We start from the raw sequence: 25,835 nt of genomic DNA, 5'->3' as shown, positions 1-25,835 counted from the left end.
TTACGTTAAGACTCCTGTTGTCTTTCTTCTAAGTCATGTTGAGTTGTTGCACGCAGACAATTAGAAGAAAAGTCGAGACATATATGGTCGAGAATGTAAATATTGCCATCTGGGAAAGGCATTACCTTCTGCTAGGATCACACATGTCATTGCACTACAATAAGCAGTTCTGTACAGTAGGGTACACCATAGCAAGCGCAGGATTAGCAAAGAAGGGCATCGCCGCTGACAAGTGTGCAACAACACGAGTGTTATCATGAAAAGAACACGCGCCTCGGCCGCGCTGGTGGTGGAAAGTGCGAAGTTCAGTTTAAGGCGAGCTGGCGGGGCTGAGGGCGGGGCTGAGGGTCGGGCTGAGGGTGGGGCTGAGGGTGGGGCTTGAGGCGTCCGAGCGGCTGTAATCGCTGAGGGAGCCGGGACGCGTGGCGTGGCCAGCCACCCCACCGCCGACCCCGCCCACACCGCTGCTGTGGGGCCTCTTGAGCATGCCGGGCTGGAAATCCGAGTGGCGCCTGGCGTGCTTCATTAGGTGGTCGCTTCGCATAAAGCGCTTGTCGCAAAGCGGGCAGCCGAACTTCTTTTCTCCTGTGTGAGTACGGTAGTGCCGGGCCAACTCGTCGGAGCGGGCGAACTTCTTACTGCAGTCGGGCCATGTACAAGGGAACGGACGCTCTCCTGGACAAAACAAAAATAAGACATTAATAGTGGGGTGATGAACTAGCAGAATTAAATCGAATGCGACAGAATTAAACCGTTTGTGCATTATGATTTCATGCTTTAATTCAATTCATTTCGGTTGCTCCTTCCTGTCTGCCCGCTTACAATCCACAGTAACATATTCATACAGACAAACGAAGAAGAGCCGCTCTCGACCATGTTTGTCCGTATTCACTCATTATTCTCAAGTGACTTCATCAGCTGCGATACTTTATTTTTTCCCCACAGGGGATAAAGATCAAATTTTCCTGTGAGTATTGTGATATTGTCAGTCTACCTATGTTGCTCCACCGTTTGTGTTGAAATATCTGTTGCTTCAAGGGTTCTAAAACCGCTATGGAGATGCTAATTAATAGCGTGTCAATGGCGTTTTCCATCCTATGCTAGCATTAAGCTAGCAGAAGGTAAGGTTGTGTGGTTGTTTTAAATACATGACGTGTGATTCTCTTTGTTTTACGTTTAGTTAGACAGTAAATTTCAACTGGGAGTGGCAAAAATCAAAATAAAATTAAGAACTGTTTACTATTTGCCGAAGTGCTGCTTATTATGAAGTGAGTTGAGTTCACAACAACCATGTCACAACAACAACAACAAAAATCAGAATCTTGAAAAACTTTTGTTGGGGCATTCACATCTCAGTAACTCAGGTGTGCCTGCCTGTATCAAGTGCAATAATAAACAACCTTATTACATTTTAGAGCTTCCATTTTCTTACAAACAAAAGTCTGAATGAGCATTCTGCACTTTTGCCATAATTTACATTGTAACCGCCCCGCACAGAGTTTTTCCACACATGACTTGGAAGCTCCGCTGGACAAAGATCCAGCGCCACTTTCAAGCATGGACCGGCCACCAGACTACACTGTGTGAAACACCCTCATGCAGGCACACCTGCGTTCCCCACAGGAGCGAGGCCCCTTCCATCAACTCTGAGCCAAAAGGTAAGCAGAGCCGCGATGAATTTTGCCGGATGCACAAAATAGCGTTCACAAGCTCAGCGACGTTGATGAGGTGTCGTCGTGACACATACAGCAGTGTAGTGTATGAACAGCCGCCTCCACCAAAAAAACTTACTGGATTCTTGCTTTTTTTCCCCCCCTCCACTGGTCTCTCCTTTTGCAAATGCCCTTTAGAAGCCATAAAAAATGAGCGTATACGAGTGACCCCCACTAAACAGCAAATCTGTTTGAAGACAAATCATTTGTGTACTTTCAAGATGATCCAATGATTTACTAATTGACTTTTCATCAAGACACCTCCACTCACTACAGACAAGCTTAATTCAAAATCAAACATGTCATAATAAATAAATAAGATGGAAAAAGAAGCCGTGATTCAAATTTGGTCATGAAAATCCAATATCCTTTCATCAAAGAGGAATTGGAATCAATTCTGCAATCAAGAGCCGTGGGACTGCGGCCATGTGGTAGACGGATGACGTCATTCCAATTTGACCTCGCGATTGTCTGCGAGGATTTCAACATGTGATATGCTCATGTTTGTCCTTATAACAAGTTGGTTCTCCTTATATAAACCACAGTGACGCAGAGCGTGATGCTTTCACATTGCGGTACATCTCATGAGCATGACCGAAACCTCACAACTGGAAGCGTCAAAGGTATGCTCATTTCTTTTGTTTTGTTTTGTTTCTTTTTCTTTTTTTTTTTGCAACACCAATTCTGAAATGTGGAGCTGATTCTCAATGTTAGAATGTTTATAATATTTTCTGTACCAGTGCTTGGCTGCCAGCGCCAGGAAGGCCTTCTCTGCCGGCTAAAGCACGATCAGAAGCACTGACCTACATTTACAACCGGAATTCTGAATTTTATTCCATGAAATTGGATTAATTTACTCTCAACAGTCTATTCTCTTCGTTTCGCCGCGTTTCTCTTGGCTGCACTGCTTCCCGTCTGTGCATGCAGACTTGAGATTTTTTATTTATTTTTCTGTCCAATCAGATTTGAGCGTCTATGTGTTGCCGTGTCAATCTAATCTGCCCTGGGCCTAAAAAATAAATAGTGCTAGCCAACATAACTTAAAAGTCCCTGCAAAGTGAAAATACATGTATTTTTTTTTTCATGGGTTTACAATGAGTTTTGGATTTCTGAATTTACTTTATAGTATAAAAACTATTTTTACCAGAATCAGAATTACCGGTAAACGATCTAATCTGCCCTGGGCCTAAAAAATAAATAGTGCGAGCCAACATAACTTAAAAGTCCCTCCAAAGTGAAAATACATGTATTTTTTTTCATGGGTTTAGAATGAATTTTGGATTTCTGAATTTACTTTGTCGTATAAAAACTATTTTTTTCCAGAATCTGAATTACCGATAAACTACCCAGCCCATAGTAACAGTAAGCATTCTGTTATCGGATTGGTTTGTCTGTCGCAGACATGAATAGATTTAATAAGCAGGTCTCTGGTTATTATGGCATATTTTATTCAAAAGTTTGACATTTTATTTGACAAATATTGGTTTTATCATGATCACAGATTACAAACACATTTCTTCTAATGGGATTTTCTGTTGCTTGGGAGGAGTTAAAATGTGACTATCAGGCACCCTCGAGGAAAATCCGAAACCTAAAAAGCTGCGGAGTGCCTTTAAAACAGCCGTTAACCCTGACGCCGTTGAATTCTCCAGATGCATTCACAATGGTCGCCCCACCCATTCTCCAGCGTGTAACTATCTGTGAGTCGGCGCATGGGAAAATTACACCCTCCCCCCCGCCTTCATCGGGCAATAAAAGTGGGCTTTGACACAAATCTACTCAAAGCCAGATGGTACCATATATCTTGTGGTTTCCTTCCATTCTATACAATGTGGAAACATTGTGTATGGAGCCTGAATGCAGCCTCGCCGTGTTTTTTTTGGGGCTTGGCAAAAACGGGTCATATGTTCCTCGCAGTATGACAGAGCACAGTATTTTGATAGATTTTTTTTTTTTTTAAACATGACTTTTACTCCCCAGCTATGTGTTGTGATCATAAAGTAAACACGCTCGCATGTTTAAAGGTGCCGTAACAAATGATTTCATGAGAGCGGGCCTGCCAAATGCTTTCTTTGTTCTGCGGTTTCCCCCAAGGCCACAATGGAAAGAGTTGCTACTCGGATTCAAAACGCTCCTCGTACGCTACCTGATGCCAACGTGTCTCAAGAAACAAGAAGTTGGTACGCGAGTAGCCTCGTAGGCCGTCGCCCAGCCGCCCCCACGATACTGCAACAAAACGTGCAGACAGACAGAGCAAGTCTAGACAGCCCGCTCTGTGTTCCTGCTCCTTGACGCCTCACCTCAGCTGTAGGCAAACCCACTTGGGTCCTTCCCACTTGGGCTCCCGCACGCTCAAATGGATCTATGTTAATTTATGACTGGATTTCCATTCAAATGTTTAGCACAGCCAATGCAAATTGCCGGAGTGTCGCTTCTGGATAGAATTCAAAGCTGTAAATAACCCGAGCCTGCAGAAACATACTAGCTGAGTGTTACTTTTATGGCCCTAATCTCATTGATGAGCCTCATGATGGTCTGATTTCATACCTTATTAGCAAGAGGAACAGCCGGCACGGCCACCTGGCGCTGCCCAAAAAAAAAGGGGGGAATTTGCACGGCTAAAAAAGTGGCGCTAAGCTCTGCAGGCTGCTTTAGGCTCAGTAACCAGTGTAACAGATCCAACAGCAATGAATATTTAATCAGACACCAGAGAGCCTGTCTGAGATGTCCCCAAGTCCTATACAGCGATGATGCAGCCATGATGGAAGCATCAGGTATCCAACGGCAACCTGCTGCGACGCTTCAAATTATTTAGATCTCCGTCACGACTGGGGATTGATGGACACGTTGACCCTTTTTCACCTTCACACTAAGTAGCTTCGGGATAAATTTAACGCCAGACTTAACTTCCAAATCATAATGTGGGATTTTCACGAGAGGAACTTATTCCTGGAAGTCCCCTCGGGAGATTCATCGCTACTTTGATCCTAAGTGGAAATAAGGCAATGGTCGGGTGCAAACACAGCCATTATTCAGCATCGTGTCTGCAAGGAATGTGACGAGACGAATTCACTCGTTCCGATCCTCTCGGGCCATGTATGCACAGACGCAAGGATTTTTAGGGTGGTTTTGGATAGCACCTGTTTAAAAGAGGCCAAGCTAAACCAAGTCCAAGTGTTCCAAAAAGGGAAACGAAAGCAGTTCTCAATTCTGACTTTGTTTGGCATCTTCACACACCCTTTTTCCTCAATTAGCGGCCTCCTTCCATAATAAATTGCTCTACCCCAATGAATCGCCAACTTTTCTTGAGGAAGAAATTGTTTTTTTAAATAAATAAAATAAAAAGCCATGATTTAATAACTTCATAAGAATCCAAAAATAACAGCACTCAGCACCTCCTTCCACTAAATTCCTTGGCCCTAAAACAAGCACACACAAAAATGCTAACTAATCAGTCGCTGTGAAAAAAAAGCAACAACAAATAAAGCTTTTTTTTTTTTTACTGTTTTGACTCTTCATCCAGATTTATGTTGAAACAGACTATTTGGAAAAGCTCAGGTCAGTGCAATTTTCCCAAAAATCCCTTTTTGATAAACAAAGTATACCCGATAGCAGTACATTAGTAAAATAATCTGTGAAAAAAAATGGCTCTGTCTGGCCGAATCCTGTATCTCTAATTTGATTTTTAAGAAACCACCACACCTGAGGAAAAACAGTCAATCAGAAACAAAAGGTGAGACCGACGAGGTATTCATCCTCTGCCACGCAGTTGAGTCGTTTTACCCCAATTGCTAACGTAGCAGCCATGGCTGACACCGGTTTTACTTCTTATGCATGTTAGTGAGGGGCGGTGAAGCGACATTCAAATCTTGCTAGCGGTTTTAAAAGTGCAAACCCCGCCCCCATCCCCCCACATATAATCCTACATTTTCCTTCTTACCAGTACTCTCATTTTTGTCTATTGTCGTTGTTGTTTCGTGTGCTCAACAACAGTCCAAAGTAAGTTGCCCATCGGAAACCAGCCTAAAATTATTCCAACTAGTGTTCCAGGTAAAAGTAAAAATGTACAAAATATGGAGCTGCACGCCTTTCACAGGACAACCTAATTATGTTGCCTTTTTTTTTTTTTGCAAATGCTTTTGATTGGGTAATTGCTGAGTTGGGTGTTAGCCATGACGTCACCTGTTGCTTGAATACATTTTCATGTGGGCTAATTCCATTAGCATAAACAATCATCTTTAGGTCTGTAATACATACAGTACATCCAAATGGATTCGGCTAACTTCCCTTATCAGGGACACACACACACACACACACACACACACACACACACACACACACACACACACACACGGATTGTTGTCCCATCCTTGCGTGCTTGCCACATCCAGGGTGTGGTTGCTCTTTCTCAGAATGTGTCAGTTCGAAAGGGCGGGGTGGTAAAGGGAGTGGGGGGGGGGGGGCAGCACTGACAGAATTGCCTAACAAACACAGTGACCCATTTAGCCGTAAAGGGAGTTACATCATGTGACGACAACTGTACTTCTACCAAGAACTGGCATTTGGGTTGGAGGGGTGAGGGGAGGGGGATGGCAGTAGTTCTCCGTGCAATGTGATTATGTCACAGGTACTGTAGTTATACAAGCGTTCACTCTGAGGCCAGTGGGTCAGTAAATAAACAGCTTAGCTCTGACCCTCCCCCACTTTCCTTATATTCACGCTTAAGACTTGGGGATCATCGGTTTCTGCAGAAAGGGTTAAACCGGAGTCGTGAAAGCCGGCCCGGTCCCAGCGAAGGCGAGATCTAATCACTTCTTTGACGTGAGCAACAGTGCGACAACTCGGCGCGGTCACCTGCTCTAACAAAACGCTCCGGCATATCAAATGGAAGCAGATAACATTCCTGGCGTGTCCTCGAGCATGAAAGCAACACGTGACTCCACCGTAGGAGAGCAAAAACGTCCTGTAGGGTGAGAAAGGTGTGGGGGCGGGGGTGTATAACTTGAAAATATCTGCAAATTTCAGACAAAGACACAAGGTGCAGAGTAAACCCGCGCGGACTTTAACATGCAAACATCGGAAAGATGAGGAAACTGCATTGGTTAGTTCAATGCCCGTTAAAGAGTAGTCGTCACTTCGCCTCAACTCTTTAGTGGTCAACCAGCATGGCAACAAATGAGAGACCAGTTCCAGTGGTCGCCGCTTGGCACACTTCTGACATATGGTTGCGTGTTTACAGCAGACTATAAGCTCGAGCCAACCCGGAGCCTGCCTCTCTGCCAGCAGAAAAACACCTATGGGACCATTAGTCTGGAAAGTAAAATGACTAGCTCAGGCTGGTATAAACCCACGCCTTCGTGCGTTAACAGAGATGACGATGAAGCTTAAGGTGCAACGGATAAATATTGGGCTAGTAATGTCATTGTTACTGGTTTTGTATGATGGGACTTTTATAGCTTGCGACTGAATGGACAGTTTCCACAAAGAAGTCTCACGAAGCTTTTTTTTTTTTTCAGTATTTCTAGTGTAAACTCTTTCAAACTATCTGACCTGTACCGTGGCGCTTTTAAGCAGCCTCTCATTGCGGTGACGGTCAGTCGTGCGTTAACTGCCCAGGGTGGCGCTAGACATTGCTGTCCAGTAATGCACCACCAGAGAACTGAATCTTCTGTGTTGCACTGGAAGGTAAAAGTAGAATAGGAGGAAAAGATTCCATGCAAGCGTTTGCGCCAGGATGCGTTAATCTCCTTGGTTGAGTTTCGCGGAAAGTTCTGTGCTGTCTCGCTGCCAGGATATCACAGCTACAGTATTTACAAGGTAGGCACAACATCATCGACACACCCCTGCAGTGGAAACAGACTGAGGAATGGCACAGAACAGTGGTGCCCAACCTCTGGGCTGCGGCCCTATACTGGTCCGCGGGTCATTTGGTGCCGGGCCGCATAGAAAGACGAAATAACTTACATTACTTCCGTTTTATTCATTTCGCAATCTGAAAACTGTTTTATTTTGAAACATTACCGGATTCTGTTATATCCGTCTACAGAGGTGAAGGCGGGGCTTCTCGGTCACGTGATAGGTTACCGTGAAAATGAAAGCCAGGAGCTAGCAAAATGAGTAAAAAACAAACATCTTTGGGAAGGGGAAAGGCCCACCCAGGAGACAGAAGAGGAGCCTACGACTTCCAAGTAAAAGAAGGCTACATTTAATAGACAGTATCAAGAGTCCTACTGAAAATACGGATTTATCTCAATGGGATATTCCGACCCACCAAGCCAACTCTGCATAATGTGCGGCGATGGTGAGTCGTATTTTTCATGCACTTTGTATTTGCGCTGTATCTTATTTTGAAGGCACGTTTAAACGATAGCATAGCAACCCGAGAGCGTTGCGGCCAGATCGGACGTTCCTCGTGTCATGATTCGTTTTTTGGGATGTTACGAAAATACCACAGTTTTCATGCAGGTCATATCATATTATTTTGTTGTATTTATCCGGCCTTCAACACCGGTCCCTAAAAATACTGTCGGGCATTAAACCGATCCGTGGGGCAAAAAAGGTTGCGGACCGCTGTCACAGAAGACCAAACTGAACTGTAACGAATAGGGCAGCGATTCTCAAAGTGGATCCGGCCAACTACTGGCCCACGAACAATGACCCGTTGGTTCTTCAGTGCCTTGAGGGACAAAAATGTCGACCCGCCGCATCCCACAACCCTTACAACGTTTGGTATTTATCTTTCTCGTACCCCTGTATGTAACATCGTGTGAAACACCAGCGACAAAGGGCGGGGTCAGGTGCGTGTGACCTAAACTCGGTTCAGGAGAGGACTCTTAAAAAACCTGGAGATCTATTATCCTTTTGTCGTTATTGAGAGGGACCGGTGAATAGACTGCCGGCACTTGTGGGCCTTATAGCTGTCAGGTTGTGAACAATAGCGGCAGCCTGGCTCCCAGCAGGAGAAGCGCTCCTCTAATGCATTTCAATCAGACAGGCGGCGCGTACTAACCGTAACGTTCTTCCCCTCAAGCCGCACTGCACAGGGGATATTGACATTCAGTCTGGAGACGCGCAGCGAGGTTGTGTTTGACCGTCCGATTCCTGCATACACTTATCCGTGCATTACTTCATCCCCCGTAACTCTTAAGGGAGCGGCAGGGATGGCTCGCCTGCATTGACCAGGTCATCAAATTTGCCTCAATTAGTTTGAGTGGGCACTCTCTTTTCGCCTTGAGTGCATGCAGAAACAACCTGCAGTCTCCTTATCTTTTCAATCCTGGTTAACTAAGGACATGCAAACAGTCGTGGGCATTATTATGTGTTTGCAGTGTGTCCGCAGAGACGGGGCGCAGGCAGGGGGTGCCACATTATCCGTAAACGGTGGGGCCCGCAGGACAAAGCCAGCTTCGTTTCGCCGATGGGAGTCTTGACATGACGGCTCATATGAGACAAACCTTTAGAGCAGCCCACAACAGAGCCGTTCAAACCCTGAGAGGCCTCAGCACTGCTCGATAAGACGAGATACAGACAGAGATAATGTTCGCCTTCGACCCGATGCTATTTAAGTGCGAGAAGTTTGTCCGACGCCATTTTAACGGACCTGATGCGGTTGCTTACCATATGACAGTAGCATGCTGGAGCCAGCAAGCGCAAACCTTTGAAAAAAGGATCCCAGTGAGGACGTTTTGAAAATGACACATTTTATCGTCTAAAGTCTAAATAAATGGAGGACATGCTTGCATGAATGCTTCCCCAGCAAAGTGTAGCGGGACTGCACCACTAGGGCAAGTACGGCCAGGCCCATATAAAATATATTGCAGCATTGACACATTTTCTTTTTTTGGGGGGGGGGGCTCTAAATACCACCACAATGAGTTAAAAAAATGATGTGATATGAAGTACCGTCCAATGAGTTCTGAAGAGGTTGGCTGATCACGAGCAGGTAATATTGCGCAAAACACTTCACAATTCACCCTGCCGCTTTTGTTAGCATCCTCAATAAATACAATGGAACCAGTTCCGTCGGCAGCCATATACGCCCATGCCATGGCGCTACTTAATGAGGTGAAATTATATGAAGAGTAATTTGAGATCACACCCGCGAACTGGGTGAGCATCTTGAGAAATCACCAACTAGTGGGTTGGCACTGATATGACAGCAGTGCTTCTGCACCGAAATATTCCGGGGAGAAGACAGCCATCCATCCATTTGCCATATAAAAAGCCAATTCGTGGCAGGGCTCGGCCCCTATGCCTCTCTAATGGTGAAGCTCCTCCCCGACATGCAAAGAGATGTTAGTCTCTCAGTTGATATGTTTCATGTCAACATATGCCCTTGACGCAGATTACTACTTTCCTATTAGCAAGAGCTTTGAGCACCAAAATTATGGTCCAGCTACAGGTTGAGAACCACGAGTTAATGTGCGAATAGCAAGGGGTCGCTGCCCCACTTGGTCAGCCAGGTCAGTGTAACACCAGGGCAGATTTTTGCTACGATTCTTCCCGCTGCTGCTGCACAAAAATCTGACCTGGTTAACATAATCCTACCGTTCACCGCGATGTTGTCAACTTTACAAACAAAATACCCAACCGTCCATGCTTCCATCCATTTTCTATAAGTGATCCATAGCCAAGCTGTCTTTGTGCGAGACGTTAGGTGAACCCTGAACTGATCACCAGTCAATGACACAAAACACAAAGGACTTCCTTGTTTTTAACGGGTCGATTTCCTGGCCTTTTTCATTGATGGTTCCATTAAATTCTCTTCACCCCTGTGCAGAGGGCCACACCCCGGTGTGCCAGGCAAACACACATGCTCTGGTTTACCACAACAAAGGGACCCGCCCGCCTTAGATACCACAATGAGCATATATGCGGCCCTGCAAGAAACTAAATACTCCATTTAGTTCGACGGCCCTTCGTCTGGAAGCCAAATGCATCAACCCGGACCAAGTCGGAACGCAAAACTCACAGATGGAACCCCGTGACGGCCTAACAGGGTGCCCTGTGCTTTAGAGGTCTTATCCATTCAAACGGTAATCAGATTAGCCGCAGATGCAACTGAATACAGTAAATGACCTACATCAATGGAGGGCATTGATGCAACAGAGCCGTCGCTCGCGTGCCAAGAAGCGCTTTGTTGGTTTTTGAACAGTGTGCAGTGTTCCACAGGTCTGAATCCCTTTCTTCCTGCCACTGGTAATGAACACCACCTCGTAAGTCCTCACCGCCACAACACAACACGCTACGCCACCTATTTTCTTTTGCGGCCCGAAGTCTGTAGGGAGGGGCGGCTGGGTGGGAAGAACAGAGTGGCTTTTTATAGGAATCCTCCCAAGTGCTACAGTACCTAAAGAATATACGAGCCTGTGGGCAATTGAAATCGGCGTGGCCGTGGAAGTGAACGACGGGGTTCTTTCTGTGTTAGGAGTGGCCATCATACGTGCTCGGCTGCTTAATCGCAGCTAAATCGGGTTTATGCTCTCACGTTAGCTAAGAAATATCCTGTTAGCTATAAAGTGCGCAGACTCGATGTAGGTTAGAAAATAAAAATGACGTGACGCCGGCCTTGTGTGTCCTTTAACGTGCAGTAATACAAGCAGCACATGATTAGAACTGGCACGACAGTGGCTTACACGTTGGTGTTATTTACATCCCTGGGATCAAGTGGATTAACTAATACCTTGTTTCCAGAGGACACATAACATCCAGCTGCACGGACTTCAAGCAAACATTTATAAGTGTATTTGACTTCAGTGGAATGACCGCAAGGCTCAAATGAAGCTTTTCGAATTAGGTTTGGGGGAAGGGGGAGGGGGCGGGGCTACCAAAAGGAGATTGGGAAGTACACCTGAAGTTGAAAAAAATTCACTGTGGGGACGTTTCACGCAGGTCAAATTTACTATCAGTGAAGAAGTAGTAAACTTGCGGGGCGGCCATCTGCTTGGACCATGTTGAATGGGCAACAGGATAAAGAGATGGGTGCAAAATGGATATCCTAAAAGTCTTCTTCGCTGAGCCACAGGCAAGAAAAGCGTAGCCACGATATCGTTCAAATTTATGCACTAAATGCTAATTTGTGGGCCACAAAATACGGCAGTCATTTGTGGGTGGGAATGAGTTGTGACATAGGCGCGAAATACGACTTTGTGGCTGCATAGTAGGTCAAATGTGTGCAATAAATAAGAATTATAACACATGCACGCAAACACAAACCTTGAAGGTAGCGGTGGAGGGCATCACCTATTTCAGTTAGCCAATATGTGCTAGCTATGTTTTAATCCACAGCCATCCCAAAATCTGTTCCAGCAATTGATTTTAACCTACAAATGTGCTCACGTTAGACCTACTTTTTGGCGCCGTACCTAGATTGTGAGCACAGTTGTTTCTTTTAACATCCATGTCACGTCTGGGGCTCTGCACTTAATCAACAACTAAGCCTAATATTCCAGCAGGCAGTAGTGCTTAGTTGTGGCTGATGTGGCACATTTTGAAAGCTGCTATTCCACTTTTCACCATCCTTTTTTTTTTTTAAAGGTGCCAATGGGAGTGGCTCCAATGTGTGGAAACAAAAATGTTTGATAACCAATTGGTCATTGGTGTGCCTTGTTTACAGATCATGTCCAGGTGTGGAATTTCCTCTTGTCGCTTGTGCTGCTTAGCGACGCAGTGATGCCCATCCCGCCCATATACGCCATAGTGGAAATACAAGCCTACTCAGGATTTACCGGTCTTGGTCCAACAGTGGTGATCCAAACTGAAATCTCCAACCTTGGTGGAAAGGTGGGTTGAATCGAGCAACCGCATGCTGGTCATGGGGTCATTCATTTAAATTTGTGCAAAATTGAAGTCAGTTGCTCATTGTTAGAACATCTGTTTGGGCCGAGGCAATGGAGAAAATGACAGGATATTTTTAGGGGCAGCGGGGAAGAATGTGGCCAGGATGAGAACCCGAGTTTTTTTCCTTTGTTCGTTACAAAGGGTCCAATGCAGACAACATGCCCCCGCCCCCAAAAAAATAAAATCATGCTGCTTTCTTAAACTATGCAGCCAGCATTCCTTAAAGCCTCATGTTTGCAGGAAACAGGAAACTGCTGAGTTTCTCCCGACAACACAGCACGAAAATATCGGTCAGCTGGGAGGGGGTTGGTGGAAATCCTGCCGTGTGGCAGGTAGACACACTGACCTCTTGTACCCGTGTAATATTTTGATTTAGGACGAGACCCAGACTCAGGCAAGGGCGGGAAAACCCCATCTCCACCCCGCTACCTCATCCCGGCCACATCGGAGTACTGTGCACTCTTTGTCGCGGCACGAGCCAAAACGTTAAACCTCTGGAAGAGCCGCAGTATATATAATCTCTTTCTGTTACTCCTTTTTCCTGTGTGGAAATTGTGATAATTTAAAAAAAAAAAAAAAAAAAAGTCCAACACTAATCACAGCTTCACACGTGTACCGAAAAAAAAATAGAGGGCAAGCATGAATAAGGGTTTGTAAATGACAGTAAATCTGTGCTGCCAGGTGTCGCCACTTTTCTTTTTTTTTTTTTTTAGGGTGGGCAAAAAAAAAAAAAAAAAGCCAGACAAGCACCTCACTGTATCAGAGGTACCCCCGGCAGACCACAAAAGCGGTCCGGACAAAACCTCAAACCAGCTGTAAAATATCCCATTAGGCACTTTGTCTTTAGGAAATATTGACCCCGTTCTTCCTCGGTGATGCCAACCATTTTTGAAGAGGTCCAATATACTGTCAAGACGGCCTTTTGTGAGGCACTTAGCAGGGGGACACAGAAGGCCCCGCCTGTTGTTTTATGAAGACATGACTTATAATGAGGTTGTCAGGGTTGAAGACTCCTTTCGGAATATAGCAGATGACATGACATAACCAGAGCACAGTAATGAGGCATGTATGCAGTACACCGTGTACTCGCTAACCACAAGACACCACAAGAAGCTCATGGGAAAGCCGGTTTTCATCTTTACAAATAGTTATGCCCTCCGAAGAGCCGCGCAGTTTTTGCAAGATCACAACAAAAACTTCAAGGGCAGATGTTCTTTCAAGATGAATATAAACCTGAGATGATGTCTTGTCTAATATGTACACGAAAGGATGTGTTGAACGGGAGCCGCTGACACCGGGAGACCAGGCCAATGCTGTCTGGTAACCTTGGACCCCCCCCCCCCCCAAAAAAAAAAAACTCCCACACACCAACACATACCCAATAACCATTTGCTGCCTTCGAACTAAATCACGAAATGCACTTGGGTGAGTGATTTAAAATAATTTTCTGCATACTAGAAGCTGTTATGTACAGTTTTAAGAGAAAACACATATACCGTAAGTACAGTCTGCTTAAAAAAAAAACAGCAACACTGTGAGCTATAGTTTATGAACACCATAGGTGATATAAATAAGTGCTTGGTAGGTTTACTATGAAATCTGTCCAGTATTTGAGGAAAATATACATTTAAGATCAAGATTAATTATGCCTTAGCCAAATTGTGAGCTAAAGCCTTTTTTACTTGTCAAATGGTATTTTTATTTTTATTTTTTTTTACATTGATGTATTGCTTTTCGCAACAGGTTTCAGAGCCACTTGTTTTTGCACATATTTTTGAAGGGATGGGGGCGAAATCGGCCTTATTTGAAGATATTGGGTACTCGTGAAGGATGCCGATACCAGTCACTGATACTTAAATACAAAAATATGACATTGAATAAATCTTTGACAATAGTTGGTGCTATATTGCGGCCATTTGACACACATTTGTAAATCATCACGTCCGTTGTAATCCCAGACAGGTCTTTGCTCGGGATCATCAATTATTGCAATTTTATTTGGTATTGGTGTAGTGAGTACTGAAGAGGAAATACTCATACTGGTATCAGTCTGAAAAAAATTGTATTGATAATGGTACCAAGCAAGAATTAACCCACGATGTCATTTAGGTCGCTGGGAAATAAGCCAAACGCTGTAACGTGTACAGTAAATGTTTTAAATTGAGAAAAACTCCTCTTTCAAAAAGTATAACAAAAATCTCTCAAAATCTTGCTCCTCCTAATGTATTGCTAACTGGTTAATTTTGAAAGACAAATTTTCAGCACACGTCAAAGTGTAGGTCTGGTTTGAGCTCCTTGCCAGCTCGCATAAACAAAGACCGCAATGACGGCATTTACACAAGTAGAAACGTCTGGTACTTGGCTCTCTTTGTTGGGAGGCTATAAAAGTGTCCCCCCCCACTCCCCACCACCACCCTCCACTCTGCAATTACAGGCTGGAACTGACTCGGTGCTCTCTTCGCTCGACTAGTCGGATCTGGAGGGAAGCACAGCCAGAGTCTGGCTGTGTGAAAAAGCACCGCAAGCTTGGCTGAGGCAGCTCGGCTGAACTCAAATGACCCACATTCTGTGCCCGTGCAATAGAAGGAGAGGAGCGGCTCGTTATTCTCACAGATTATGAGACACGCGCCAATTGCAAGTTACGGGAGGGTGTCCAAACACAACGTTTGCCTTAAGGCACGGGTGTTCAAGTCGAGGCCCGGGGGCCAGGCGCGACCCGCGTCATCATTTTCTGTGGCCCACAAAGCCATATGGTAACCCGTCAATTTTGTGTTTCTTGCAAATTGTCTCCACTTTTACAAACATTAGCACGTGAGATATTGGAAGCATTTTTTTTCTTACCAATCCCTCGTTATAAACACATGAAAGAAATAGCATGGACAAACAATTCACTGGCTTCATAATACGCCGTGGCTCGTGACGAAAATGAATTTGACACCCTTTCACAAGTAAATCTGTAAAGAAGCTGACATACAGCAGTGTGGTCAAACAGCCTGAGGGGAAAGTAACATGTTTGACACGACTGCGTCTTTAAAACAAAAATCTTGACCAAAAAAAAAAACGCAGCATCAGACCCATAACAGACGATCCAGCATTTTCCTGCCCTTGTTCCCAGAACCAAGCCAAGTGTGACACTTCCGCAGCGGCGTGTGCTTTCACGTTACCGTGACATTCTGTAATCAAGATAATTTGATGCATGAAAGGAGATCTCTGATGTGGTGTAAAAAAAAAAAAAAAAAAACGCTCATCAGACAGCCACACGTGCTTTCAACACAAGACGGGAAATGTGAGTCTCGCTTCCTTCCGCATGTCGATGTTCTGGATGTCCAGAAGTGACACTTGAATTATTTTTTTTTACCTTTAGCAGTAGCAGCAAACCCTGGCATACAATGTGTACAGTCATACAGAAAAACAAAAAAAAACTCTCTGCAGAGGATAAAGAATGTATGACTGGGGAATATTGTGTGATGTTGTCTTTTTATATGTGTTTCTTTGTGTTCGAATATCTGTTGCTTAAACGGTTTCTGGCACTTTCCAAATTTTTTTCAGTACTGCGCTAGCAGTAGCATTTGTTGTGCAAAGACGTTCACTTGCTTGAGAGTGTAATTCTCTTTGTTTGATGTTTAGTTTGACAGCAAACGGAACAGTTTTGAAGCCACTATCACTAACTACCAAACTGCCTGCTTATTGTGAAGCCAGTTGATGTGAGTTCAAAGCAACGGCCAACATGACAGTGCACAATAGCAAAATATCTGGGTCATATGTATATGTTTCTGATAATCACCTCAGTTGTTTATCACATCCAAGGGGCATAAAGTGATCACCCGTTAGGCCATTCATGTGCTTGTCAACAATGAATAGGCGCATAATCTGATCACAAAGCAAGGCGGTCTTGTGAAGTATGTTCAATTTTGGAGGGCTTTCCTTTCAACACAATCACCTTTGTGAGACCAAAGCGTAAGTGGTGATTACATGGTGCATGTGTGTCATATGTGCTGCAGAGGGCTGTTTTGTGTGCGTGCGAAGGAAAGGAAAGGGAAGGGAAGGGAAGGGAAGGGAAGGGTTTAGAGGCGCTGCAGAAAGGAGGCGAGGCTCCTCGGTCTGGTCTGGGCTCAGCTAGTAGAGTCTGTTGCTGGCCAGATCAGCTGGCAGCCTGTCTAGCGGGGGTGTGGCACATCACAACAAAGGGCTTTGGGCAGACACAGCTCTTATCAACCCCCTCAATTTTGACTCGCATCTACATCCTTGACCACCCCTCCTCGTGTGGCTTCTCCACAGGAATGCAAAGCAAACCTGTGGCGCTCCTTGGAGAAGGTCGCGGGGGATGCGTTGTACTTGCGGAACTTTTAGAGTGCTCCTCGAATCATTGAGTCTCGAGACGCAATTGAAGTTGTCGCAATTACTCAACGCATAATAGAGCAAGAGGAAGAAAACAAGGGCCGGAAGTCTGCATTGTGTGTGCATTGGCGCTGCAGCTCGGCTTCGCTATCTGGGCTGGCAAGTGGAGGCGAGCCGCGAGACGCGAATGGGAGTGGGAGTGGCACTATTTTCGGCTCGCACCCTCCGCGCAAACGAAAAAGGAAAGTTCAACCAAGTTGCGGCGAACAATGAGAGCAACCGAAACACGTACGCACAATGACAAGCGGTGATAAATGCGCAACCCGTTCAATTCAAGCACGTTTCCACGCAAGTGTAAAGAGCACACGTGCAACTGACCTGTGTGCGTCCGCAAGTGCGCCTTGAGGTGCGACGATTTGCCATAAACTTTTTCGCAACCTGAATAGTGGCATTTGTGCTTTTTCTGCGGGGACTCGGGCTCGTTGCGACCTCTCGATCTTTTGCCCCTTTGTTTGAGCGACGGATCCGAGATGGTGATGGTAGGTGTGGCACAGTTTGCATCCTCCGTCAGCCCGGCCTGGCTCTCCTCCTTGCTCCTCGCCTGCTCGCCGAGCACGCCGTTGGGAGTCTGCTGGTTAAAATCCGCCAGGATCCTGGCCACCACGTACAGGGAGGAGTTGTCCTTCACCACGGGTTCTTTGGCGTCCTCCGGGTTCCTCGTAGGGGGAGGCGACGGGTTCTCCGGCTTCATCTCCCGGTTGTTGACCCTCGGAGCGTGGACGACCGCACGGCTGGACATCGAGACAAGGCACTCCGCTGCGAAGTGATCCATGACGTCTTTCAAAGAACTCTCCCCCCACCCGCCCCACTATGACATCCAAAAGAGAAAACGATGGCGTGGCGTGCGTGGGGGGAGAAAAGAACTTGTTCCGTGGTTCCCTTTGTGTGGCGGATAGAAGGAGGTGGTTCTCATCAGAGAGACTTTACGCTCTTCATACCCGGCTTTCCGAGTCTCGTCAGTAATAACATCCTGCGTGACGATCGCAAGCGCTCACAATTCCCCCGAGTGAAGGAGATGAAAGGAAAAGGACAAAGTCTTTGTTGAGAGCGGCAACTCTTTAAAAGTTGGGTGTGTGAACTCGTCCCATGGTTGCTTCAGATGCTCCCCAGCATATAGTGAGAGTGTCTCGGAGCGCCTGTCCCCGCAGCCTGTATCCATGCTGGGGGCGTGTCCTGCACCGGCACCGCGCTGCTGCATCGTCACCGCGCCAGGCTCTCATTGGGTGCAGCGTGGCCCCGAAAGACTCCGACACGCAGACACTTTCAAAGTCTCACCACAGGTTGCCAACGGTGGGTTCGGATGGTTAACAGGAAAGCCACGATGTGGTTCGTGTAGTTATCGATGCGTGACGAATTGAGATGACAAAATGCACATTGAGGCAGCGGATTTGTGCAGAATAGTTCTGAGGTTTGGGGTTCGAATCTCCGTTCGGGCCTTGCAGTGTGGAGTTTGCCTGTTCTCCCCTCAGCCCTTGTGTGATCTACTTTGCCGAAGACGAATTGTTACGAGCCTCATTCCAGTAATCAGGCCTTGAACAACAAAGGGTTTGAACAATCAAAAAATAACCACGTGCTAGTTTGCCCCCCCCCCATGCAAAGGGCTATCGTGCAAAACAAAATATCATTCAACGACTGCACAAAATTGATGAACACTAAACCAACATTAGGTGCAGTGACGCTTAATGTGCACACACACACACACACACACACACACACACACACACACACACACACAAACACACACGAATCAACTCTCTGATCAATTTAATATCATTCCAGTACTACATTTGTCCAGCATGTAATTGCGAATCTGCACAAATATTTGTGGAGTGCAACATGGAATAAAAACAAAGTCACTAAGTATTGTGTAATAAAGTATTAAGTATTGTGTAATAAAGGTCAATACAATTGTGAGACAACTGACCCCTTGTCTCTTCTGCATGGAAGCGCCTGCTGCAGTATATATAAATATAAATATATCTATATAGATAGATAGATAGATAGATAGATAGATAGATAGATAGATACACACATATATTGCTGATTTGGTGAAGTTCAGTCAGCAGTCTTTTGATTTATTTGACGGGGGCATTTGTATGCATCCATGATGGGTAGTATAGTAATAGAAGATAATTGAAAATAATTTTGTTACATAAATAAATTAACCCGTCCACCAGAATATTTTGCACGTTAAATACACAACTCTTGTGCGGGTTATTCAGGAGTTGACGTCAGTACAAACCACAGCGAAATATTGTGCCCACCCACTGTAACATTAATAGTGTGCATCTTTTTTGGAAAATGGTTTCTTCTTCTTCTTCTTCTTCTCTGTTGCAGTGGACCTCCACAAACCTTTTTCTGAGAAACTCCGGAGGCTCTGCCAGTTGACATGCAGCCAGACAGCACAGGCAAAGTCTTCTTCAGATCATCCTCAGGGAGCACACAAGTGGCACACTGTGGAGGAAGTGAGAGTCAACATACAGAGCTGTGAGATCTTGTCATTATTTGACATTTTTCATAGGACAGTGCTCATTTTGTAGGCTTGATTGCATGCAAAGGTGGTTTTCAGTCCGATTGCACTTGAGAATTTCAATTCAGATGACCACCGCGTGTGGAAATGGGGTGCGACTCCAAACAGGAAAGCAAAAATCGGGAACGCAAAGGACACACGTGAAAGACAGACATCCCGCCACCTATCAAACGTGTTTTAATTCCAGGATGTCTCAATTGAGGAACCTTAGAAAAACTATAACATGCTCTTTCATACTTATTTGTCTAGAAAGGATGAACAAATAAATTTGAGGGTTGTTAAATCGGAGCAGAAATAAACCACCAAGTCAGTATTAGACCTGCTTCTGTGCTGCAGCTGATGCGCTCCTGTGAGAATGAATGCACACTTTCAGCACGGTGCACAAAAGCAGTGCACTAGAATGTTCCCAGTGTTCAGCCGGAGCAAGGCGACATGCCATTCAGAAGACCATCTGGCTGTATTATTTTACATATTCTTTGGCCGCAAAAAAAAAAAAAAAAAAAAAAAAAACATGATTCTCTCGTGTTTCATGTACGTCTTCTTGAGGAGAGGGTCTATTTCCTCTTTCTCTTTGTGGGCTGTGTTGAAATTTGTGAGTGCAAATCAACTCCCAAGCATACACCCACCAAAGGCCTCAGGAAATCAGCTTCAGCTTATAAAACCGCAGGGAAGAAGTTGGTTTTTTTATGATTGCAAATCCTGAATTGGATTTGGGTTTTTTTTGTGGGTTTTTTTTTCTCAAACTGCAGCGATATGATGTGCCCCGGGGACCTTTTGTACTCTGAGATAGCCCTGTAGTGTCTGGCATTGACATCCAGTTCCGGAGCAGATTGCCCACTTCACGTTGTTTGTAATCGGAGGGACTTCTCAAAGCACAGTCTGACCAATTTGACCGTCGACGCGGCTGTCATGCCAAGGTCAGTGTGAAAAGCATGAAAAGTCACAAGGAGATTCAATTTGTTATCGCTGTGTTCTCTTATTTGGCAGGTGGTCAGTGCTGTAACCTCTGGCTTATTTCCAGGGATTGATTTCCATGTCTGCACGCACAAAAATTCAGAAAAACACCACTACTGTCGAGGTCATGAATGGAAAACTTAAATGATTGATTGGGCACAATTTCATCAGCGCTACTGTGTGTGCGTGTGTGTGTGTGTGTGTGTGTGTGTGTGTGTGTGTGTGTGTGTGTTGAGGGATGGTGGGGCAAAAAGAACAGCACACTTCCTAACCAGATGTATGACAAAAAATCAATTTTAAATACGGACAAAATATGTGCTTTTTTATCCGACCGATATAGACCACAATATCGCAATACATTTTATGCTCAATGCATGTGCATAGAAGTGCCTTCAACAACAAAGCGTTTGAAAAATCAAAAAATAACCACATACTGCGATCTTTCTTTTCCCAGTGCAAAGGGCTCTCATCCTTAAAAATGCCCATTCAAGGATGTCACAAAACTACTCAACAGCAAACCAACATTAACGTGCAAGAACATTTTTTTGACAAAAATAAACTCACACAACATTTTAAGTCTATTTCGGTACCATGTTTGCCCTGCACGTCATTGCAAATCTGGTAAAAATATTTAGCTTACTTTACTCACATTGGTGCAAGTGCAACAAAGATGTGTCTGCCATCTCGTGGTAAATGGTGGTATTACAACTTAAAACTATGCAGTGGACCCCAACTATTGGTGGGCATAGATACCCACCAATAGTGGGCTGACACACGAGTTACGTATTTTAACCCGAAAAATTATTAAAAGAAAAAAAAAATGCCGATAAGCCTCTATTGGAAAGTTCCCACAAAAAACAATCTGTGAATTGGCAAGTCCATGGATACCGAACCATGAGTATGCGGGAATCCACTGTAGTAGAGGAAACAGTTCTAACACCCCCCGTCCCAATTTTAGTTTTGATCGAAAAATTTATTTATGTATGTATTTATTTGTTTCATAATCAAAGGCCCATTCAGGGCCATCAGTTGTCCATTACTGGTTTTGGTTGAATGACACCGTGATGATTAAACGGGACTGAAAGTAACATGGAGTTCATATCTGTTGGTTGTCTGCTAGCTGACGAACTATGGATGATGACAAATAGAATCCATTACCCCAGTTCGTCAAGCACATACCACCAACTCATACAACTTTCACAGCAGGGCCACGGAGGGCCAGGGGTCACCAAATAAATACTTTGGAACTTCTGAAAAGTCAGGTCAATACACAAGGCAGAAAGCAGTTCTTTCCACTCAAACGTCTACCCACACACTAAAAACCTGAACAAACACTGTCAACACGCCAAAGATGTAGGCAGAATGTGCTACACCTCTGATGCAAAAGGCTCAGACTGCCAATGTTTCTCTAGCTTTTGAAAACATTCTGAGTTCTTCAGAACAAATACATCTACACTAACCCTTGCTTGTTGCGTAACTTTAAAATATAAATGCACTTTTTAGGCTGTTTTGAACATTGTTTCATTTTATACAATTTCGTACATGTGTTTGGGAGATTTCTTGATGGTCTGATGAAACCAAAGTTGAATATTTTGGCCATAATTCCAAAAGCTGTTTGGCGCAAACACAAAACTCTTCAATACCTGCTGACAACGACACATGGTGATGGCAGCATCATGCTTTCGGGGCTGTTTTTCTTCTTACCTTCTCCAAGGTGGAGAGAATTATGAATAGTTCATTATCACTGTGAATGCTAGCGCAAAACTTTGTGATTAAACGTTATTGTGACAAAGGCCCACGTCTCAAACTGTAGCAATAAAAAAAATAATTCTGTTTTTTTCATCACAGTTATTGCTAGCGCAATGCTAGCGCCAAACCATCAGGCTTCTAGTGGAAAGCAAAATGTCAGGAATAGCCGACAAGCGCATTTCAATTTGGGGTTAATCAGAGGCACTTTAAAGTGGGGGTGGATGTGTGCTGAAAGGGCCTTGTAGACTTTTTATACCCACCGTAAGGAAAACCGACATAAAGCTTTTCAGAAAACAAGCTTCCACTACCATTAGCAACTTTCACTTCAAGCGTATCAATCCGGCTACAAAATAATTATTGTCACAAAGGCCCACATCACAAACTGTAGCAATAAAACCCACAATCTGTTTTTATACTTTTCTTCAATGGAAAAATGTAGCGCATGCTGCATCATCAAGCCCCCCACCCCCCCACCCCCAAACATGTCGTCCAAAAATTAATAACTGCGAAAGTAGATTCCAGTGCTTTTATTGCAAGCCATTCTTTATGTTCTTATTTTTGTGACGCGACAAATGTTGCTACCGCTAAAGTTAGCGTTAACCTGTTAACACTTTTGCTTCTGTTTTAGCTACGCTTTTTCGAACACTTGCGCACTATTTTCGTTTTCCCTAAAGTTAGACTTACTCTCGCAAGTAGAAGAGCTAATGCACAGGTAATGGGGGGTGGGTGGCTGGGGGGTTAAACTCAGTGCTGTTATCAGGTGAGACTTTGTGAGAACACCATGTCGTCTTTTGCTGTTGATTTTATACAAATGTATTTTGCATGAGAGAGGAAACCCAACACAGCAAAAAGAAACAAGCGTTAAGGAAGTTACTGAGCGAATAAAGCTCTAATCTTGGTATTTATTTGTCCCATTGTCTCCTCTTTTGTTGTTGCTCAGCAAAGCTTACTCATCCTGAGTGACACACCAACAACAGGCCCTGTGACTAATGATGACAAAGCAGGCTGCTATTTCACCTGTGTAGAAAAAAAAGGATTCGTTAGACGGTAAGGCTAAACGGGACACATGGAGGTTGGAGTACAACATATTATGATGTTTCACTGGGCCACAGGTGACGTATTGATTGTGAGAACGAAACCGGGCGGAGGGCGTGAAGTTTTTGAGCGCAGCGATCATGTGGGTGGGGGTTCAATGAGTCAGTCATGCGGCGCCGAGACAAGTTGATACGACATGTAAAAGCCACAAAGTCTGGTTTGGCTGCAGTTTAGCAAAGTCTACGTGTTACAAAAGTACCAAAATTATTGAGTGCTTATCGGCAAATTCGCATAACATGACTGGCAAACAGAAATGATTGACCGAGACAACAGTGAAAGTCATGCTGCAAGTACAAACACGGTACAATGCACATGTTGTCGGGAAACATTCTTTGATTTTCAGGCATGAACAACAACTGTCATCAGTTTTTGTGATGAAACAATTTGGGTTCAACACTAAAGGACAACGTGTTCTCGTTCACAGAAAAACTCCAATCATACATGGTTGTATTTAAAAAAAAAAAAAAAATTGAATGAGGTGTAGCAAGGAGTTGTCTAGCTTTGTGCAAAGGAAACAAATTAACAAGACACCTACAGCACCACATTAAAGGTCACAAATGAACATGTTATCTTGGAATTATGGGACTACTTGTCAGACAACTCATAGGAACACACATACAGATATAATTTAGCGTTCAAATGGAATATGAAAAACCAATCATGTATAAAGGAAATGTGACAGGAGAGTTTGGATGGAGTACTGTCACCATGCTTGTTTGTGTGTTTCCATTGGTCCAAAGGAGCATATGCTAAGTTGATACCATCAGTATTTCATTGAATGGCTAAAATAAAACAATTTCACCAAGCAGTACAGTAGTTTCTTTCACACAAATAACAAACCAGATATTCAAATTAGTATCATGTAGTCAACAATTTTGCTCGGCATGTTAGCATGTACACACAAACTTCCAGCGCCTTTGGTTCGAAGTCAAATCGTGTTGGTAATGGTTATGTTACTGTATAAGATGACTTTGACATGATATTAAACCGGTGTGGGTTCATAGTTTGTGGAATATTGACAGTTTCAGCTATGAATAGAGATATTTCAAGTTCAAGTCAAGTCAAGTCAAGTCAACTTGATTGTCAAATGTGCTACATGTGCAACATACAGCACAGATGAAATTACTTTCCTCAGGAGAGAGAGGAGTCACTGCGGGTGCCCGCACCACCATGTAAACATTTTTTAGGAGGGCTTACATTTTGCTTTTCGCAACAAAGCTCAGCCAGTAGTGTTGTACGGCTATGATGTCATGGTACTTAATAACGATATCACGTCTACACAGCCCACGAGATCCAGATCAAGGTTTATCACTCCAAATTGTATGGGCAGAATTGGCGGACAGTATATGCAATAATAGGGCACAAAGTGCCATGAGAGCCGTGTGGCATAGGCAAGGGGCGGAGGCTAAAAGAAGGTCACTGCATCGCTTCGCACGCTGGTGGGAGGCGTTGATCTAAGATGGAGTTCACTGTGGTCGTCATCCTCCCTCTGCCGCGCCTCCAGGCTGTCCACGTTCAGCCGCACAACAGAGGCAGCCTTTTTCACCCCGATGTTAATCCTTTCTGCCTCCCCCGCCTTGATGTCGCATCCCCGGCACGCCACCACAAAGAACAAAGTGCTGGCCCGCACTCATTGAGAGAATGCTGCATAAACGGAGAGCCAGATGAGCGCTCTATCGCTCGCTCGCTCTCTCGTACGCACGAAGTTATGTTCGTGAACCCGAGCTGAGATCCACGTCACTCCGTTGACCCGAGGCTGACGCCCAGCCTCGACTCTGTGCATTGTTCCCTCTCATCGCGGCATGTTGGCTTTGTCCATCTCGCACAATGTAGCTCAAAAGAGCAAAGTGAAGCGGACACGTTTTTGTTTTTGCACCCATTTACTCGTCGGTGGTGACCCTATTCAGGATGCATTGATCAGTACGCTGGCCGGGGAGGGATGAGCCCCGCAGGCACTAGTGAGGGGGCCGCCATTCAGCTGGTCGCCGGGACCGCAGGCGCTGCATGAACTCATTGTGCTGATGCCATCGGCGTTGGGGGCATCCTTTTTAAGACCTTTCAAGAGAGGCACTTACATTGCTAGCATCCATTTTGGAGTACTTGCGAGACTTGACGGAGCACAGCTTCATGACATTCAGTTGGGACTTGATTTTATCACCGATATTTTGCAAGTTAATTGACATTTATCACTGCTACTGGTCACTTCAAAAAATGGTGCAACGATCACCTGCACTAACTGCACAACTATCATAGTATGGTATTGCATCACTGATCGCTTGCTCTCTGCCTGATGACTCTGCACATTGTCGCACAGCTGTCATTGGGTGGTACTACTGCACAATGGTGCCCTTCCATTACGGAAAGTCCTTCGATGCTTATATGTCATGTCTTTGTTTATCATAGTTGTTTGTTATTGCAATACTAGTGTTGCCTGTACTACCGGAGACAAATTCCTTGTGTGTTCTATGTATTTGGCCAATAAAGATGATTCTGACACTAATCTAGTGGTCTTTGTCACTTAATTCCTTCCTGTCATGGCACGGTGGAGTGTTTGATTA

At 44.7% G+C, this 25,835-nt stretch overlaps 1 protein-coding gene and 1 long non-coding RNA gene across 5 annotated transcripts; one reads left to right on the top strand and one right to left on the bottom strand.

Annotated features, from left to right (window-relative positions):
* klf13 (Kruppel like factor 13) lies at window positions 1–18,361 on the bottom strand. The gene is made up of 2 exons (XM_019875905.1): window positions 17,268–18,361; window positions 1–675 (listed from the first exon to the last, which is right to left on the bottom strand). The coding sequence occupies exons 1-2, from the start codon at window positions 17,719–17,721 to the stop codon at window positions 311–313; spliced, it is 819 nt and encodes a 272-aa protein (XP_019731464.1). The 5' UTR covers window positions 17,722–18,361; the 3' UTR covers window positions 1–310.
* On the top strand, window positions 1,771–25,715 carry LOC109519404 (uncharacterized). 4 transcript variants are annotated; one of them, XR_002168957.1, is made up of 6 exons: window positions 1,771–2,335; window positions 12,328–13,976; window positions 19,287–19,436; window positions 20,229–20,396; window positions 23,123–23,229; window positions 24,561–25,715. It is a non-coding gene; the product is annotated as an uncharacterized LOC109519404 (long non-coding RNA). The 4 variants fall into 4 exon arrangements; XR_002168955.1 differs by having other exon boundaries at window positions 1,776–2,335; window positions 20,467–23,229; XR_002168954.1 differs by having other exon boundaries at window positions 1,776–2,335; window positions 20,229–23,229.
* Window positions 25,716–25,835: the final 120 nt, after the last annotated feature.

This window comes from Hippocampus comes, unplaced genomic scaffold (genome assembly GCF_001891065.2).
Source record: "Hippocampus comes isolate QL1 unplaced genomic scaffold, H_comes_QL1_v1.1 scaffold142, whole genome shotgun sequence".
NCBI classification, from domain to species: Eukaryota; Metazoa; Chordata; class Actinopteri; order Syngnathiformes; family Syngnathidae; genus Hippocampus; species Hippocampus comes.
The sequence above is the reverse complement of the archived record's forward strand: the minus strand, read 5'-3'. Positions and strand labels throughout refer to the sequence as shown.

What these genes read in the sequence shown, in the direction of transcription:
- klf13 (XM_019875905.1), bottom strand. Translation starts at nt 17,721, where the DNA reads ATGGATCACTTCGCAGCGGAGTGCCTTGTCTCGATGTCCAGCCGTGCG. An exon ending in GCACTTGCGGACGCACACAG is followed by an intron (nt 676 to 17,267) that starts GTCAGTTGCACG and finishes TGTTTTGTCCAG; the next exon opens with GAGAGCGTCCGTTCCCTTGT.